The sequence below is a fragment of the Xenopus laevis genome, chromosome 5S (assembly GCF_017654675.1).
Source record: "Xenopus laevis strain J_2021 chromosome 5S, Xenopus_laevis_v10.1, whole genome shotgun sequence".
Classification (NCBI taxonomy): Eukaryota; Metazoa; Chordata; class Amphibia; order Anura; family Pipidae; genus Xenopus; species Xenopus laevis.
In genome coordinates, this window is record NC_054380.1 from 114,407,942 (window position 1) to 114,426,861 (window position 18,920).

General features: G+C 37.5%; 1 protein-coding gene across 4 annotated transcripts in view; it reads right to left on the reverse strand.

Moving 5' to 3' along the window:
* Positions 1-18,920, reverse strand: part of arhgef4.S (Rho guanine nucleotide exchange factor 4 S homeolog) — a 122,683-nt gene that overhangs the window by 65,969 nt on the left and 37,794 nt on the right. For 3 of the 4 annotated variants that reach the window (XM_041564989.1, XM_041564990.1, XM_018265847.2), the window contains exons 2-4: positions 11,403-14,624; positions 8,815-9,117; positions 5,750-5,879 (exon numbers count right to left, since the gene is read on the reverse strand). In XM_041564989.1, coding sequence (XP_041420923.1) covers positions 5,750-5,879; positions 8,815-9,117; positions 11,403-14,624 — 3,655 coding nt within the window. The remainder of the gene's footprint in view (positions 1-5,749; positions 5,880-8,814; positions 9,118-11,402; positions 14,625-18,920) is intronic. The other variant, XM_041564991.1, reaches the window with a different exon arrangement.

Sequence of the window (18,920 nt, forward strand, 5' to 3'; positions counted from 1 at the left end):
TCTGGGTTGGACTGGGGGGCACGTGGCCCACTGGGACTACTGTCCAGGGCCCCCCTCTGAGCCCCAGTCCCCCTACTGCAACGCGTCAAGCACGCCTGCGTGATGGGGCTGCGCGGTGCTTAAAAAACTATTTTTTTATGTACAATCCGATCAGGAGAGGGGTCTGGCCTGGCCGACACTGAGCATGTTCATCATTGCCCCCTTGGTCTTTTTCTATTCTTTCTGTATTCAGTATCAGGTATTAGCATGGGTAGGTACAGACCGGTAGTGCTGAAGGAAATAATCTAACAAGGATAGCAAGGCTAAAAACTTTTTGAGACTTTAAAATTCAACAGGAAAAAACACTCTATAGGCATCATTTAGTATGACCATGGATACAAGTGCAAATGCACTAAGGGGTGCAAAAAGCATTTGTATCTGGGTCTGGCTCTGCACCTTGGGCCAAATTTTGCCATAGGACACAGAGGATGTATATTGCTCTCATCCCTAACTTGTGCATGAAACATCAGCAGGAGTGGGAGGGGTATACACCTATATGCCCCCCCCCATGTAACTCTTATGACAATAGTACTGCTGAACTCAGGCAACACTGCATTCATGGGGTGAACACAGGTCTCTAGGCTCCTTTTAAAGTGTAGAGACCTGTGGCAATTCTTCCATGTATGCGCAGGGTAGGGCACAAATTGAAAAAAATTTGGCAGATTCCATCTGTTATTTTTGCATTCTGTCTTTCATATAGTATATCAGAGTCAAACTTGGAGGGGGGGGGACGACGACGACACTGGCCTGCTCTCCTGTCTGATCTTGCCCTCCTTCGGCCCTGATCAAGAGAACAGGTACAAGTGCCAGGCAAGGTGGGGCGGTAGGAGCCCCTGTGTGTTGTTTGTCGCAATAAACACACCAGGGGTAGGACCCTGGTTTAATTCGCTCCGTGTGCCAGCCTCTTGCTTCTTCACAGGGGCCCCTGTGTGGGCCTTGGACCCTTCAGTCCAAGGTTGTAGTAAATGACCCCCTATTAGTTGCTTACATTTGCTAACTACTACTACATGAATGGATGGAAAAAATAAAAAACAAATAAACATAAGGAGGCCATATATGGGCCAATAAAAGCTGTCACCTCAGCCCAACTGGCAGCTTATTAGCACATGTACGGTGCCAGCCGATGGGTCTGAATGACTGATATCTGTCCGGTAATCCAGATATTGATTAGGTAGGTTCCATTGGATCAAGGACTGCAAATCAATCAGCCAGGTTTGATATTTCAGTCAAAGAACAGCCATCCTCAACTTGGGTATATTGGTGAAAGATCTGCTTGTTTGGCAACATTGCAAAATGAGCAGATCTTATAATGTATAAGCTATGCACTTATCCAATAAAGATCAGAAATGGGCAGTCAATTATAACATCATATATTAATATTATTTTGTATGTATTCATAAATTAATATGCATAGAATGTTGTCTTCTGCTATTTGTCTGCATTACTCCTTAGTTTCATATTGTGTCCATATGAGCAAAACAATTCCCAACAGTTTGAACTAACATGCCACTCAGGTGAGAACTGGCTGAAAGATAAGACAACAAGAATACTTCTTTGAGATTCTAGGGCCAGCCTGTATCAAGAGTATGGAATCCACCCGCAAGGTTATCTCTATACGCAAAGAGGCCTTCCTCTTATGGAACTAACTGTCAGTTATGCTTGGGTAAGCAAGAAGAACGCATGCTGGTGTTTACTTGTCTGGAAAGAGCATAGGGGTCTTTCAGTCATGAGCCATCTATAAGCAACAGTTGAACCTAGACTTTGGTGCCTTTAACAGTAAACACTATTCAAATGGCTTTGTAAAGGAATAAATCCTATAAAATTACAGCCAACCACAAAGTCATCTTGCTTTGCGACGCTCACGTTACATTTTCCAGTTCCTCCTTAGCCCAAAGCCAGTCTGTATAACGGGTGTTTGCACTGATATTCACTTCTGTTATCATTCTAAGCAGAATAAGAGGCAGGCGGGTTATCCATCCCCAGTTTCACATCACTGCTGACAGAAGTGCACAGTTTACACCAGTGTAGCTATTTAATTCAATGTAAACCCATTTCCTTTTCTGGTGCTACTGGCCCTTTAAATCACCACTGGCAAACCCAGTCATCTGTGAAGTAAATGTTAATGAGTCATTCAGTTAAAGATTAATTGATCCTGCTATGTCTTGCGCATCAGTGACTCTTCTCCTCAGTGTACCGGAAAAATCCCTGCCAACAAGTCACACGGAAAAGAAACTGTCACATGAGCACCGGGAAATGGATTCCCCCATGCAAATATGGCAAGAGCCAATAACCTCTCCAGCAGCAAAGACACTTTACACAGTCCAATGGCAACACTGATGGCAGTATCAATTTAAGAATTTGCATTGGGTGTTAGGCTTTTATATTCTTGTGGTTAGCAGGGTTTCTGGTCTTGAGGAAGAGCTTTCATCCCTCGGGAAGCAGTGAAAGCACCTCTGCAGGGCACGTAAAGTCTAAAATAGAATAAGGCTAGAAATGCTGTATTTTGTATACTAAACATAAACATGAACTTACTGCACCACAAGCCTAATCAAACAAATGATTTATGCTTTCAAAGTTGCCACAGGGGGTCACCATCTTGTAACTTTGTTAAACATGTTTGCAAGACCAAGACTGTGCACATGCTCAGTGTGGTCTGGGCTGCTTAGGGATCTTCATAAATTATCAAAACAGCACAAGTCAAATAATATCTGCCAGAAGCCGATACAGCAAGACTGATTAATAATCAGAATATGCAAACTGCACTGGCTCCTGTGTTGTCATGTCATCTAATGTGGATTTTATAGTTTTTGTATTGTTTACTTTCTCCAACTCTGCAGAACCAGTGGCTCTGCTGTTCATAAGTATGATTGTTTCCCTGCTCAGCAGTTAGGGACCATCTGACAATTTCTATCCACAGCAGTAAATGATGGGAGATTTTCACAGCATACCGTCAGGTCTATTATAAAAACGTTTTTTTAATTAAAGTATATTGGAGATAGATTTTATTTTTTTGCCTTTTAAGGTCAAGTGCCACCCAGGGCACCAGATCTTAGTCATGCCCCCTCATCTTGCAATCATTGCATGGGCAGACAGACCTGCTGTGCTGTGCATGTGCCAAATAGGCAACAGATATGCAAGTATCCAGTGCAAATTGGTGACGTTTTTTCCTTCTTTTAACCAATGTAGGTACCGGATGGCCATTACTAACAGCTTAATTAATGCATAACTGATCATTACTATAAATCTACAAAAACTGGGTCAATCTCTTAACACATACTCTAACCACAACCTTTGCTCATACCTTATTAAAATTATTAGAGAAAAAAAAGGCAACCTGCTAGGACTATGAACTTAAGTGCTAGAGTAGGCGAAAATGCATGGCCCATAGTATTCACTCAAAAAATACTTTTGCCCAGTGTCTGGCTGTGCTTTTCACCTAGCACCTGCCCCTCGCGAATACAGTGCTGCCAAACATAGACAACTTTGTATTCACGGAACACACATAATAATAATAAGGAAACCAATAGAAGCTTTCCACTAGAGAACATTTAATTAATTATAGGGATGCATCAAATCCACTATTTTGGGATTCGGCCGAGTCCCAAATCTTTCATGAAGGATTCAGCTGTTCTAAATCCAATCCCTAATTTGCATATGCAGAAAGAAAGGCTCAAAAGAACCAGAGCAGCACACAGGAAAATAATCGCAGTTTCCTTTTTCATGTGAAAAGTTTCACATGATTTTAAGGATTTGGTTTAGGTTCAGCTAGGCATGCGAATTTGGCTGAATCCTGCTGAAAATGGCTGAATACCAGCCAAATTCTGAACTGAATCCTGGATTTGGTGCATCCTTAATTATTTATGAATATATAATAATTGATCTCCCTAACTATGATACCATTCAAGGCTACCTATTTTTTCATTTACATACTCAAATGATTTACTTTTTGTTTTCCAGTCCACATTCCTAATATGAAATGTACTTGCCTCTAAAGCTTAATATAAGATGGTAGAATTCAGTACACACCCAAGGTCAATCCAAACAATGCTTTTGGGATATATTATCAACTAAGCTTTGCAGATGATGCAGAAATTATAGAAAGAGAAATCTTGCAAAGGTAGTGACATGCAGAAACCAGTATGAAGGGAGATTTCTTTGCATATAAACAATAAATTTTACATTTGGCTCAGAAAAATTGGGGTCACCTTTACAGAAGAAACAACTAAACAGCAACAAAGAATAATAGTGAGATTTGCAGAAATATACAATTTTGAACTGCACGCTCCAATGAGCAACTCCCTCTTTATTTTTGTATCGGCTATTATTTATATGTTCTTTGTATGGTGCTTTTTAAAAATGTTATTACTAATAATGGCCAGGGTAGAACCCTAGAAATAGAAGGTATATTTGATACACAGCAGCAATAACTCACAGTGTTGTCTTTAAGGAGTTTACACTGTGTATTTCTAATGGTGGCTAAAGTCCTATAGCAGGTTGCTCAGGATTTAAATGACAAAGCCATACTGATGCCTTCACATCTGTTGGCTGCAGCTCCCTGAATATGTTGCCGGAGCAAATCAATCTGCTTTGCAGCCTAATTCAAACAATCTGTCATTAGAGGAGCTTCCTTTGGACATCAGTATCTTGATTTACAGACGCTGCCTTTTATAGGAATGCGATTAAATTAAAGTGCAGTCACAGCTGGGATTGGGGGAATACACTCTCACTGTCAGGTACCACTTCAATTCTAAAAGTAATATATATATATATATACATATATATATATATACATACATATTTGTATGTGTATTTGTGCCTTATAATCCAAGGGTAAAATTACAGTTTGGCACAAAATAAAATAATAATCTCATTGCAAAATCATCAATCAAAGTAATTTTTTTAGAGGTTAGGAAATAGTTTTCCCCAACCTTTTTTCCACTGTGTTGACTTACGTTGGTTATTTTCACAGCACAATGTCTAGGCCAGTGATCCCCAACCAGTAGCTCGTGTTTCTCTCCAATCCATTGGATGTTGCTCCCAGTAGCCTAAAAGCAGGAGTTTATTTTTGAATTCCAGGCTTGGAGGCGAGTTTTGGTTTCATAAAAACCAGGTGCACTGCCAAACAGAGTCTCAATGTAGGTTGACAATCCACATAGGGGCTACCAAATGACCAATCACAGCTCATATTTGACACCCCAAGAACATTTTTCATGCTAGTGTTGCTCCCCAACTCCTTTCACTTCTGAATGTTGCTCATGGCTTCAAAAGGTTGGGGATCCCTGGTCTAGGCTAAAGGCACAGTGGTGTTTTGGAGTCATAATTTGTCTCACTGACAAAATGGCAAGAATTGTCTTGCTTCAGATTTTAGTTAGAGTCAATCAGTGCATACATAACACCCCAAAAACGTAGAGGTCCCCTTTTCTCACAACAATTGTTTCTGCTGGCATTCAATGCCACAATTCCATTTATAAAAGTGAGTGTTTATAAAACAATTCCTGATGTTACAACTCCATGTGTACCATTGGCCTTAAAGGCCACCAAAGCTGCTAACCAAATGCCAATTTTACTAGGCCTAAAAGTACAGATCTCTGAGTCTGGGAAGACCAAAACCTGAGAAGTCAGCTACAAGAAAATGTCATGCACTAGGTTCATACACTCAACGATTTCCATTAGTACTGAACTGAAATAAGGGAAAGACACATTTACAAACCTGACATAGACGTGCGTCTCACACAGCCCACTAGATCAAGCCTGGTCGGTGTGCTCCGGGAAAACGCGTGAACCTTCAAAGGGAATCTCCGGAATATTTCTGGAGGACCATTAGAGGCACTCATAGAAGCCTAAGGAAGAATACATCCATGAATAACACTTTTAGCTTTATCTCTTGGAAAAGATTTCTTTTTTGTAGGAGGAAAAAAAACCTGGAAGTGTGTTAGACCGGATGTGAAACAAAGGGTTTATGATTATTGTTTGTTATGGTGGAACCTCAAAAAGATGTTTATATGATCATTGTATATTTATAAAAGAATGATGTAATATATTCCAGTTTGTTAGGTCAACCACCACAAATACTTCTCTATCTCTCTCCCTCTCTCTCTCTCCCTCTCTCTCTCTCTCTCTCTCTCTCTCTCTCTCTCTCTCTCTCTCTCTCTCTCACTCATATGTGTCATAATTTTCTTTGACTGCAATGGGAAGTGAACCATGGCATTTGCCTATTGAAGTAGCTGAAACATTTCCAAGGCCACTTAAACATGCTGTATTGGCCTTACTCAAGTTATGTCCCTAAAATAAGTCTTACTTTCCTTTCCAGCTGTAGAAACTACAGTATTTCCTGACAAAATAAAAATTATGTTTATGTATATAAATAAATTCTGATGGAGCAATACAGACAAATAACCATCAGGACCATTGAACTCTGGCCAAGTACAATGGATGTGGCAGTAAATACTTGAAGCCTGAATGAGCAAATGTGACATGAAAAAGGCTTTCTACCAAGAGTTTACCCAACATTTGTATTTTAATAAATACTGTAGGAGGCTGATATATATAAAAAATGATGTAATGTGCCCTGGAGCATTTTTACACCCTTTGAAAAAATCATTAATGTTTGTTACAAAATTAACCCAAAGGAAAATAGTAGGCCCCAGGACTTTATCCAAGGAAGTGCAAATGGAGTCCTGTATATATATATAACGTATATAAAATATATAGTACTTGTACTGTACCTGTACTCAAAGTCAAGACCTAAATCTAAAATCCATCCTTAAAAGGGAAGCTTGCTTTAAAATTAAATTTTAGTAAGGATTATTCCAAGAAAATCTGCAATCAGTCTTCACTTTTTGAGTTATTTACATCTTTCATTCTGCAACTTTCAGATTTGAAATTGAAGATTGTTATGGCTAAATCTGCCAAGCAACCAGGCAACAGTTTGCTAGTCAGGATTGAAGACGAGTAGTGGATGTCCTGAATAGGAAGATTACTAACAAAACAGTATAACAATTACATTGATTCCTTAGTTTTTTAGTTGCCGGGGTCAGGGACATTTTCAGTTGCAGGCTGGAAAGAGGCAGAAAAACATAAATAATAAACGAAGACCAACTGAAAATCTGCTTCGAATAGTTCCATTTCTGTAATACTAAAAGTTAATTTAAAGGTGAATGTCCCCTTCAAGCTAAAATGTTCATGTAATTTTGCTAATGGTCACTGTGACTCCATATTGTATGACAGCCAGTTAACTTTTTTTTTTTTAACACATCATCACAATGGACCATTTGCACACGTTACATCATTCTCTGCTATTGGCAAAGCTGGAAACCACCACCACCCTACAGAAAGTCTTGCATAGTTCATCTTTATAATAAGATGCCTTTTTCTTCCATTAAAGCATATATGAGTAATAGGCCACTGGGGTAGTAGTGCTCAGCGCTGCTTACTCTATAGGAATTCTTATTTTCTAATGCCCTTACCTAAGCTGGAAGCCAGACTAAAACACTTCCATTAAGGTTGTATAAATACGAGAAGTTGGAAAATTGACAATATTTTATTTGATAAATAGGGACCTTAATGCTTTTATTTTCCATTCATAAAAGTTGGGATGGTTACTTGCAAATTACGATATATCTATATCTATATATATATATCTATATATATATATATATATATATCTATATATATATATATATATATATATATATATATATATATATATTATATAATATATATATATATATATATATATATATATATATATATTTTAATTCAGTGACAACCAAAAATCAGCCTATATATGACAATATGTTATTGAAAAACTGTCATTTTTTTTGCTATTACCCAAATGATTCAAATACGCTTTACAGGTTTTATTAAAGTTTTGTTGCCAAGGGTTTTGGACAACAAAGAAGTTAAACGTATATGATATGATATGAGATTTTCAATCAAAAGATAAGGGTTCGGATTTTAGTAATATAACTGTTCTACAAATTCTAATGAATGTTGGATGTAGCAAAGAGTTGCAAGTATGGGACCTGTTATCCAGAATGCTCAGGACCCAGAGGTTTGGATAATTTGGATCTAAAAAGTGATTTTAACATTAACTAAACTCAATAGAATTGTTTTGCCACCAATAAGGATTAATTATATCTTAGTTTAGATCACGCACAAGGTACTGTTTTATTTTACAGAGAAAAAAGAAAATAGTTTTTTAACATTTGAATTATTTAATTAAAATGGAGTCTACGAGACATGGCCTTCCCATAATTTGGAGCTTTCTGGATAACGGGTTCCTGTATAACGGATCCTATACTTGTACTTGTACAAAGTAAGCATAAGAGTTTAAAACATATACAGATATAGAAGCATTACACTATAGACCATGTACTGTATAAATATTGACCATTTCAAATATTTGATCAAACTCTCTCCCACTGTTTGTGCTTAACTCATTGTAAATATTTGGGGGGGTTTCTTATGGTCTAGAGTTTAAAAACAATTTGAAAAAGATGCATTTAGCTTGGCTAATACCCAATGTAAAACATGCTGCAATGGAAGGTATCCTATTTACAGAGAACACATTGTCTAAATCTATTCAATCTACCTGCATATTCTGGCCAGTGTGGTTAGGAGGTGTTAGTTTTCAATATCAGCCAAAAGCTCTGGACTTAAAAGAATAGAAAGTTTAGTTTAGGGAAACGCTTATTAGAAGACGAAGCATCCAGCACAAAGATAAGAATAGAGAGTCTTGCAGAAAGGCAATACAGGATGGATGACTTTTCTTACTTTTGACTGGTTCCTCATGAGATCTCCTGCATCTATAGACTTGTCTAGTTTGCTCTCTTGGTTCCTTTCACATACCCATACGTTATCACAACTCAGGCTCTTGAATAAAGCTTTGGGCTTTGTTTGTTCTGAATCCCTTTTGTGACTCATGGAAGCCATCTGGGGCAGTGTCAGAGTTCTATTTTCACTGTTGATAGGCAGGAACTGAGAAGTCGTCAGGTCTGCAGGTCTCTTCTTGTAAAGCAAAGCATTTCTCTCCCTTTGCATCTTTAGTGGCGTTGATGGGACAACTTGTCTACTATCCTGTTTATATTGGCATTAAATGAAAATCTACTCTTCTGTGTATCAAGCAGCTAAAACATAAATTTCTCAAACTTTTGCCAGAAGCATAAATTATATATCTATATATATATATATATATATATATATATATATATATATATATATATATATATATATATATATATATCTATATATATATATATATATATATATATCTATATATATATATATAGATATATATATATATATATATATCTTCTTACATAAAAAAGCAACATCATCATTGTGCTAAAACAGGTCTTAATGAGTTTGTATACAAAGCATGCATTCCCAGGACATATCCATTTGGATATTTAGGGTCAGGGCACACGCTCAGATTCGGGGAGATTAGTCACTTGGCGAACTGCCTCCCACCGGCTAGAATGAATATCGCTGGTGGGATGGCAATTGGAGTACTTTGTTTTCCGAAGTCGCCCGAAGTTGCGACTAATCCCCCTAAATCTGAGCGTGTGCCCTGAACCTTAAGGCTTGGATATTTAGGTGTAGGGCACACGCTCAGATTCGGGGAGATAAATTGCCCGGCGAATAATCTCCCCGAACTGCCTCCTGCCACCTAGAATGTAAATCGCCCGTGGGATGACACTCGGGGTGCTTTGTTTTCCAAAGTCGCCCGAAGTTGCCTCACACCGGGCGACTAATCTCCCTGAATCTGAGCGTGTGCCCTGTCCCTTACAGCTTCTAGGTATCTTTACAGATAAGAAGAAATGTATAATTTGGAAGCATGTTTTGATAATAGTCATCTATTGCCAATTTCACTTGTGTACACCAGTGCATTATGTAATCGATTGTGCCAAGCATTGGTTAACAACTGGAAGTGCAATCTGGAAAGCAGAAAATCTATTCTACTGAAAGCTAGGGATGCATGAAATCCCATTTTTTAGGTTCAGCCAAATACTGAAGGCTATACTCTTTCTATATTCATCAACTATTAATTTTATTGCATTGTCCAAAGTTTTAAAGTCCCCAATGGCTGTACTCAAATCCTATGAAAAGCGCTGGGATACTTGTATACCTACTGCAAGCAGATATGATATGAGGAAAATGTGCTTTCCTGTTACAAACAATAAATATCTACCCTTATAATGGAAGTCATAAGAAATGGAGTTCCTTGGCCATATGAAGGCTTGCTGTAGCAGCTTGAGTACAACAAGGAGTCTTTAGTATATATTACATCATTAAGCACCATTTATAAGGATATATTCTGCATGTTTTTCATGGGCTTTGCTACATCTCAGGCTGGCACATCTCATTGACATCCTCAGGAAAATACTTAATCTGTGCCCCTGGCCACTATGGTTGGCAACTGGTGCTTTGCAGAAATGTTTAGTCCCTATTTAACCATGATATTAAGGGAAACTGTTCATATTCATTTTAACAGGAGAGCGTGCACCCCTAGACTTTGGGATGAAGAATGTATGTGTTGGGGACCAAAGGAAAAACCTGTAAAAAAAGTCATTCTTTACTTCAAGTCTAAACAATCGAACAGACAATTTTACAGAAAGCAGCACCACACTAGTCCCTCAACATAGGCAAGTAACAAAAATACTCAATCAAAAATAAATCTATTATTTTTTAGCTCACCAAATACCTTTGTGGATAAAGAATTGTCTGGCAATAGAATGCAATATTTAAGACATTCACTGTACTGGTGGTGCAAATGGTTATTATAAAATAGATGGAGTGCAACTACCCAATAACAGGTTTCCTTTCGTTATCTCAAAAAATTCAATGGCTGTATATGCCATCTGCCCGAAGGATTGAAATGTTTAATAATGCAAAATGCAGCAGCAATAAAGCACATGTGTTAAAAATTAAAATAGTAATTCAAAGAGAAATCAGTTTAGGCAACTGCTGGAAATGATGGCATAAATATAAACAGTGCGGTTATGGCTATTGTGCGAACCCCAAAAAGTCTTTATAAATCAACTCCAATTTCCTTGGCTGGCTACCAAGTACCATTTTAAATTTCAGACTTGGGATTGGCAAAACAGAAAGGCAGAATTTATTTTTAGTAAATAAATAAAAATGAATGTTCAATATCCCCTCCTTATTATCAACTGCCATGCCAAGTTGGGTTCTGGTGCTGCTTTTATCCCTTCTTTACTTTTTCTAATGTTTTAGTTTATTTTTAAAATTATTGTTACATGTTTATTATCTAGTTTTTATACAAGTAGAAAAAGGACAAACGTGCAAACACAATCAATGCCAAGGACTATGACACTGTAATGAAAAGCACATGTTCTTACCTCATCTCTTAGTATGTCTGTTATTGAAGAAGCAGTGTTGAGGCTTGGCTTTGACAGGCTGCTGACACTGCCATCATCTTTGGGACTATGTCTCTCTGTTAAATGCCCTCCCCATGTCTTTACTGCTGTCTCTGGAGAATCTGGGCACCCCTCCGCTGGAGATCTGTATGCTAGAGAGGTCATTGAGGTGGCACTTATCCTGGAATTAAGCAAGCTCCTACGCTGAAAGCTGGGCCATTGGCTAAAAGGCTTCGGACTCAGTGGTCGAGATGGCATGGAGTTTATTTCAGAATTTGGGACTAAAGTTGTAATAGACGGCTGTTTGTTTAATAAATGTGATTCATTTGAATCAAAGTTTGAAAAGAACATTGATTCATCGCAAGATGTTTGTAAAGAACCATCATATTTAAGGTCCCATTCTTTATGTTTTTCCTTATCTTCCAGAGGTTCTGAATTGGACTCTGTTGTCGTATCATTGGTCAAATTAGGCTTTATTTCCATAGAGGAAGGTTTTTTGAATGGATCAAAAACTGGCGGTTCATTTCCATTTCCCTTGGAAGCCCCCCTGGATTTGTTTGTATTTATAACATGTGCTGATAAATTTAACACACTGAGTCTCTTAAATGACTCCTTATCTTTGTTTTTGGAATTTCGGAGTGTTTTCCAGGATGATTGAAGTGGCTTTGACTTTTTCTTCTCCTCTCTAGATGAGCCCTCTAAACTCTGGTTGGCAATGTCTTTATCATTATTTTTAAAATCAAACATACTGGAGAAAGACTTATGCGCCCACATCAATCTTTCCTTTAATCGTTTACTTTCTGTGATTCTGTCGCTCTTGGTTTCCCAGTTTTCATTTGGGGGTTTGCAGGACCCCTGACGTTGCTGATTATCTGATTTATTGTTGGTGCTTGGTGGTGCAACACCACATTTTAATCTGGTAAAATTATCAAGATCAATTCTCCCAGTCCCTGATGCCATCCTCATACTCCTGTTGTAAAGAAAACTACTTCCATATACATCTTCATCGGAGAAGTCCGGCGTTTCCTCTGTATTTGGAATGGCTAGTTGTGAGCCATATGGTGTAGGTATTTTAGCTGACAGATATTTTTTAAAAATATCATTATTTTTTATATTCATCCCTTTTATTTTGTTATTAGTATCCTCTTTCTCTTCTGTTTTGGAATCTTCAAATTCTGCTATTTTGGTTTGGTTTTGTTCCCCGGACAACTTTACACTGTTTTTTTTGTCTTCTATATGGTTGATCTCACTTCTCCAGTGGTTTCCCATGCTGCCCTCAGTGCCTTCACTGCTGGAACTGCTGTTTTCATTATCACCCACCGTATCTATATTGTCCATTTTCTTTGCAATACTGGAATAATACATAACATCTCTGCTGTCCTCAGCTGTTGCAAGACAGGGATTTCTATTTTCTTCTGAGAATGAAACTTCAACATCACTTTCATCTCCTTCAGAATCTTGTGTGGCTTCAAGGTATGTTCTCTGTTCAAAGAAGACATTGTCACCTTGGTCAAGATTAGAACCAATCGATTCCACCTTATAATCGTAACTATGGAATTCTGGATCTTTATTATTTTTTTGCTTAAAGGACTTTGTTTTAGCTGTTTGTATATTTATTTCAGGGGAATTGTTTTGTTCTTTTTCTAACAATATGTCCAACAAGTGTCTGCCATGGGTTTCTGCATGTTCTTGAACAAGCATTCTTTCTGATTCCTTTTGAAAGAGAGAAATCTTTCTGTTTATGTCAACAAGAGTGGAGCTATTCTGCTCATCTTCTCCTTGTTCCACACATCCCATTGAATCTGGGGATTTATAAACTAGGTGGTAATTTAATGAATCTCTGCTATCAGTTAAATGTTCATTGCTGTTTAAATGTGAAGAACTGCCATTTTCATGTTTATATGAATTTTGCTCAGTTTCCTTCCATGATGTTTGTGCTCCTGGCTGTTGAATGGATAGTAAAATAACCGCAGATCTGTCTTGTTGGCTATTCGAGGAGCCTTTTGATTCAGCAATAACTTGAAGGTCTTCTAAAAGGCTTATTGGTTCTTGTCTGCTAATTTGTTTCCTTAACAGGCTGCTGTTGTTAATACCACCTAGTGTCATATTTTGTTTTTCTTTAGATTCTGTGGCTTCTTCCCAATAACCTTTAAATATATCTTGAAAAGAATCAGATAAAATACTACCCACCTTTTCTGTTGAATTATTCATGTCCATTGCTAACATAGAGCCTCTAGTTTCTTTTATATCATCATCTAAAATGCTTTGAAATTCATTGTGTTCTGCAGGTGATAACACATTTTCCCCCTCACATAGCTGAGTAGAACGATCGGAATCTTGCAAATGAACAATGTCCTCGGAAATGTGTTTTTCTTTCTCCGTATATGTCAAGAGTCCCCCATTCTGAGATACAGAATTTAAATAACAGTCTACATTAATTTCCTCTTGAGATGGAGACTCCAAACATATTTGCTGTTTACTTTGTACACTTGCAATTCCATGTTGGCTAGAGAAGTCAGAATAACAAGATATTTCAAAACTGATATTAGGCAGACTTTGGCTGGGCCCTCCTGTAAAAATGTCTTTCTCTGACCCTGCACAATTAAGGCAGTTTTCCGATTTTGATTTTGCAATTTCTCCAGTTGATTGTAATCCTGCCTGGCATCCAAATACATCCTTAAGGCTGACTTGTTTTCTTTCTAATCCATTGATATCTATATTGTTTGTGCAACCATCTACTGGTCTTAAGAAATCTTTTAGCTGAGTGGCATCATTGTCAGTTTCAGATATATCCAACTGCTCTTGGTCAAATGTTAAAGTTCGGTGCAACACATTCGTTTCAGAAGCAGTCTCTGCCAGCACATTTTTATTGCATTCTTCATTACTGTTCACAATGATGTTGGAATAAAGACCATCGTCATCGTTATTCAGTGAATACAAAGCTTCTTCTTTTTCCAGGAAAAGGCAATCAGATCTCCTGATTAGTTCGTCATTCGTTTCACTAGAAACCGACTCAGCATCTGAAATACTTTCAAATACTTCACTTTTTAATTCTGATGGGCTTTCACTGAAATATGACCTTGTTTCAAAATAATCTTCCTCCTGTTCCTGACAAAACGTTCCCACCTCTTGCAAGCAGGGTTCCCCACAATGGTCTTTGTTGAAATCTAATTTAGTGTTAGAGTCTTCATTGGGCTCAGGGGTCTGTAAAGAAAAAATATTTTTTTAGTTTATGTGGTAAAAGAAATCTGTAGAGCACATATTGAAACTATAAGTCTATTTCTATGTATAGTGTTCTGTAGGAAGCTGCTGTTGCAATTTACATTTTACAGTTTTTATAAAGGGCAAATTTCAGCAAGACAGGACCAAGCCAAGGGGGATCTATGGCAGGAAAATGATCAGTCAGAGCAACTAAGATTAAGCGATATGAGAGATATTGGCCAGTTGCATGGCCAAAGTAGACATGGTAAACCCAGACAGCAGTTCACATCAAATACACAAAACAGAGTGCTAATAAAAGTAGAAGATTCTAAATACAGAAGGGGTAATGTAATAAAAGAGGCAAAGGTTCTGCCAAACCAAAGCACCTAATCGGCATATAACATTTACTAGGCATCAGCAAACATCCAACTGATATCTATGGATTACCAGACCTGGTGAAAACTTTGTTAATTGTATGACACTGCTCTTTCTCATAGACAGCACCAAGGTTTTGAGATGCAACTGCTGAAATGATATATTAGGTTAAAGTTTCCCACAAGTAATACTAACATATAGGTTTTATTAGCCCAAAGAAAATACTTTTGAACAGCTGGAATGCAGCGATATGTAGAAAACCATCTGTATGAAATACCAGAGCTCTCCAATTGTGTTATAATAATCTAAAGAGAAGAATAAATACATTTCCATTGACTATAGAAGTCTTGCCAGCTTTTAGCTTTTTCTGGCGAGTGTGACTTTTCACATTTCATAGTTTTTAGAAAATACTTGCACATATTTTTGTGTACTCATTTTTTTTTTTTTTGCAAATCACAAAAAAACACCAACTCGATTTTTTTTGATAACTGACCCCCATAAGGTAGTCATACTTGGTCTGTTTGCAGTTTATTGGCCTGTATATGGGAACCTCTAACAGGTCTATCAGACTGATATCTGGCTGCAAATCAGCCAGATGTCAATCAAGTAGGATTGAAAATCCCACTGGGGCAAGGACTGGATTGTCTCGTCAATGCTGTCTTCACCCAGGCAGTCTGTACTTCCCATCATAGTGATCTGATGAAATGATTGTATCCCCTCAAGGTGTGCATATCAGCTCTAGGCTAAAGTCTCAATTTTGCTCTACTCTATCCTTAGTTCTTTCCATGATGCCTACTGAGTTGTTTGTTTTCACTTTCAAATTCTGGAGAGGCATTCTCAAAACTGAAATGGACATTTGACTCTGTTCGCCAATAGTGAGAAGTTATAAACACTTTGAATTTGCCCTACTAAATTAGAAAGAAAACATTCCTTCTTTGATGGGTTCAAGATAGTATGTGTTACAGCAGGCAATAGAGGAGAAAAGCTGTTATTTAACCTGCCAGCACTTATTCTTTAGCCAAAATACCTCGTTTTTTCTCTCTTGATTGCTATCTTTTTTTGAACTGTTAAATGAAGAGACAGCCCTGTCGTCAGCAATTCCTTTTATCGCAAATCATCCTAACTATCTTAGCAAAAGCTCTGATCACCTTATGAGTGGATATTTCTTCTCTTGTTCTTTGTAATGTAGAACATACAGTACTAATCTGCATCTTGTACGGTTTTGACTCCTCTATAAAGGACACAATGATTCTGATAACAATAGTAAAATGAAGGTAGAAAGACAGTTTATAATTATATCACTACCAGTAATACAGTAGGTGCTTCCACCCTTACTTTGCCTCTGCATATTTTTTGTAGCTCAAGCAGATTATAAAGGCAGAATTGCTCCCTAGGTGACCAATCTTTTGTAACTAATTGATAATGGAAAACAGACTGACTACGACGCATACTAACTGTTGCCTATAAACAGAGACCTCTCTTCATCCCAGTTATTCCTGCATTTTGCCACCATGTCCCCTGTGGACAGGATCCAACGCAAGGACCAGTATAGGTTTGGATATTGGGAGGCAATTAAAGCACCTGGATGAACACCTTGCAAGCACTGAATATATAAACTCAAAGGGGGTTATTTACTAAATCCGATTTTTTTCTGATCATGGTTTTAAAGGAGAAAAACACAATTTTTTGTAGCAAAAAACTTTTTGAGATTTATTAAACCCCGAGGCTGCTTAAACTCTATCTCAAATAGGGATGCACTGAATCCAGGATTCGGTTCTGGATTCGGCCAGGATTCAGCCTTTTTCAGCGGGATTCGGATTTGGCAAAATCCTTCTGTCCAGCCGAACCAAATCCTAATTTGCATATGCAAATCGCATGGGAAGTAAAAAATGTTTTCCCCTTCCCACCCCTAATTTGTATATGCAAATTAGGATTCGTTTTTTTGTTCATTATTTGGCCAAATCTTTCGCGAAGGATTCAGGGGTTCAGCCGAATCCAGAATAGTGGATTCGGTGCATCCCTAATCTCAAACCTTTCAAGGTCTTGTAGAAGTCAAATACATTTTTGGGGCCATTTTCAGTCATAATCAGAGTCTTTTCCCGCACCAGATTTTTTTTGAGTAAATTCATTGATAAATATGGTAAAAATGTGGGTGGGAGTCAAAGTGGTTTTAAGAAAATAGTGAGACATATTCGGATATTAGTAAATAACCCCCAAAAAGTATAAGCTGTTTTTGCCACCACAGGTAGATTTTTCTTGGGCCAGTTATCAATACATGGTTATTAGAATAAAAAAAGTTTTCCATTGCTAGATTATCACTGCATCTGTTTTAATTACCAGTATTCGGTGCAGGTATAGGATCACTTATCCAGAAACCCGTTATCCAGAAAGCACCAAATTACAGGAAGGCCATCTCCCATAGAATCCATTTTATCAAAATAATCAAAATTTGTACAATTCTTTCCTTTTGCCCTGTAATAATAAAACAGTACCTTTTACTTGATCTAAACTAAAATATAATGAACCCTTGATGGAAGCAAAACCAGCCTATTGGGTTTATTTAATATTTAAATAATTTTCTAGTAGATTTAAGGTATGAGATCCAAATTAAGGAAATTTCCGAAAATCCCCAGATCCCGAGCATTCCGGATAATATGTCCCATACCTGTATCATGTTCTAGATTTTATAACCAGCACAGGAATTAATTCAATAAAATAAGACTAGGAAAAGCTCCACAAACTTCTGATTCCTTAGGTCCCAGAGGGCACTTGCCTCAATCCTACCAAGTGACACAAATACACAGCACGTATAACTGGGGTAAATTCATCATTAGATGGACTTTTACATCATCTTCTTGGTTCTATATAAAGGGCTAAAGGAGATAAAGGAAAAGTCAGAAAGAGTAGACAACAAAAGACAACTCTGTTGAAAAACAGAATAAATAGTGGACAGATCTACCAACCACTACCCAAACACAAGCACTTTAATACTGTATGAAGGCTTAGCCTCGTACTGTTGAACTGTAGGAATACTGTATGTCCTTCTGTGCAGAATACTAGTATCAGTGGAACGCAATTTTGAGTAGAATTATTTATCATTGATGTTGCAAGTCACACTTCTGATTTTTGCAATATAGTCACCCAGGTCTTCCTTGAGCTCATCTGCAGGTTTATACAGGGGATAAACACATCACATCACAAACACAGCAGTTTCAAATATTAAACTTTTATTAGGGGCACATTATTATTAAACAGTATTACTCATCTCATTCAACACAGCAGAGATGTATCAGTGCTCCATGGTCCTATTGCTTCTCACTCCTATCCCTTTTGACACCATTAGTCACTTCACCTGGAGGAGTCATGATTGATTGCAATAAATAGACATTTTATATAGGTAACTCCTGTATGTATGTATAACTTTATTTGTTAAGGAGCTGCAGCACTGTACAGTGCATAAAAGTACAATAAAGTAAAAAGTAAAAGTATACATGGGGAAGACATATCACAGAAACCATAGGACAAAAAGCGTAAGTGCTACAGTATGTGGTTAGAGACATAGGGGTCTGTTTACTAAAGTGCGTTAAAAATATTCGCACAATATATAGACAGAATTTTCGCCAAATATGTTATCGCCAGTTTACTAACCTGCGGTAAATATAAATTTGTGAATTTTCTTGCGCAAGAATAATTGTTCGCCAGTTATCGCATTCGCTGAAAATAACGCTACGTACACATTAACGCATGGTTTACTAAACAGCGAAATGTGCTAAAGACAAAATTAACGCCAGAATATTCGCAAACTTTTACCGCCACCTATGAAGTGGCGTAAAAGTATTTTTTCCGCCAGAAAATTCTCAAGGGGCAGGAAATATCCCATAATAATGTTTTTTTTTACCCATCATTCTTTGCTGACAGGAGACA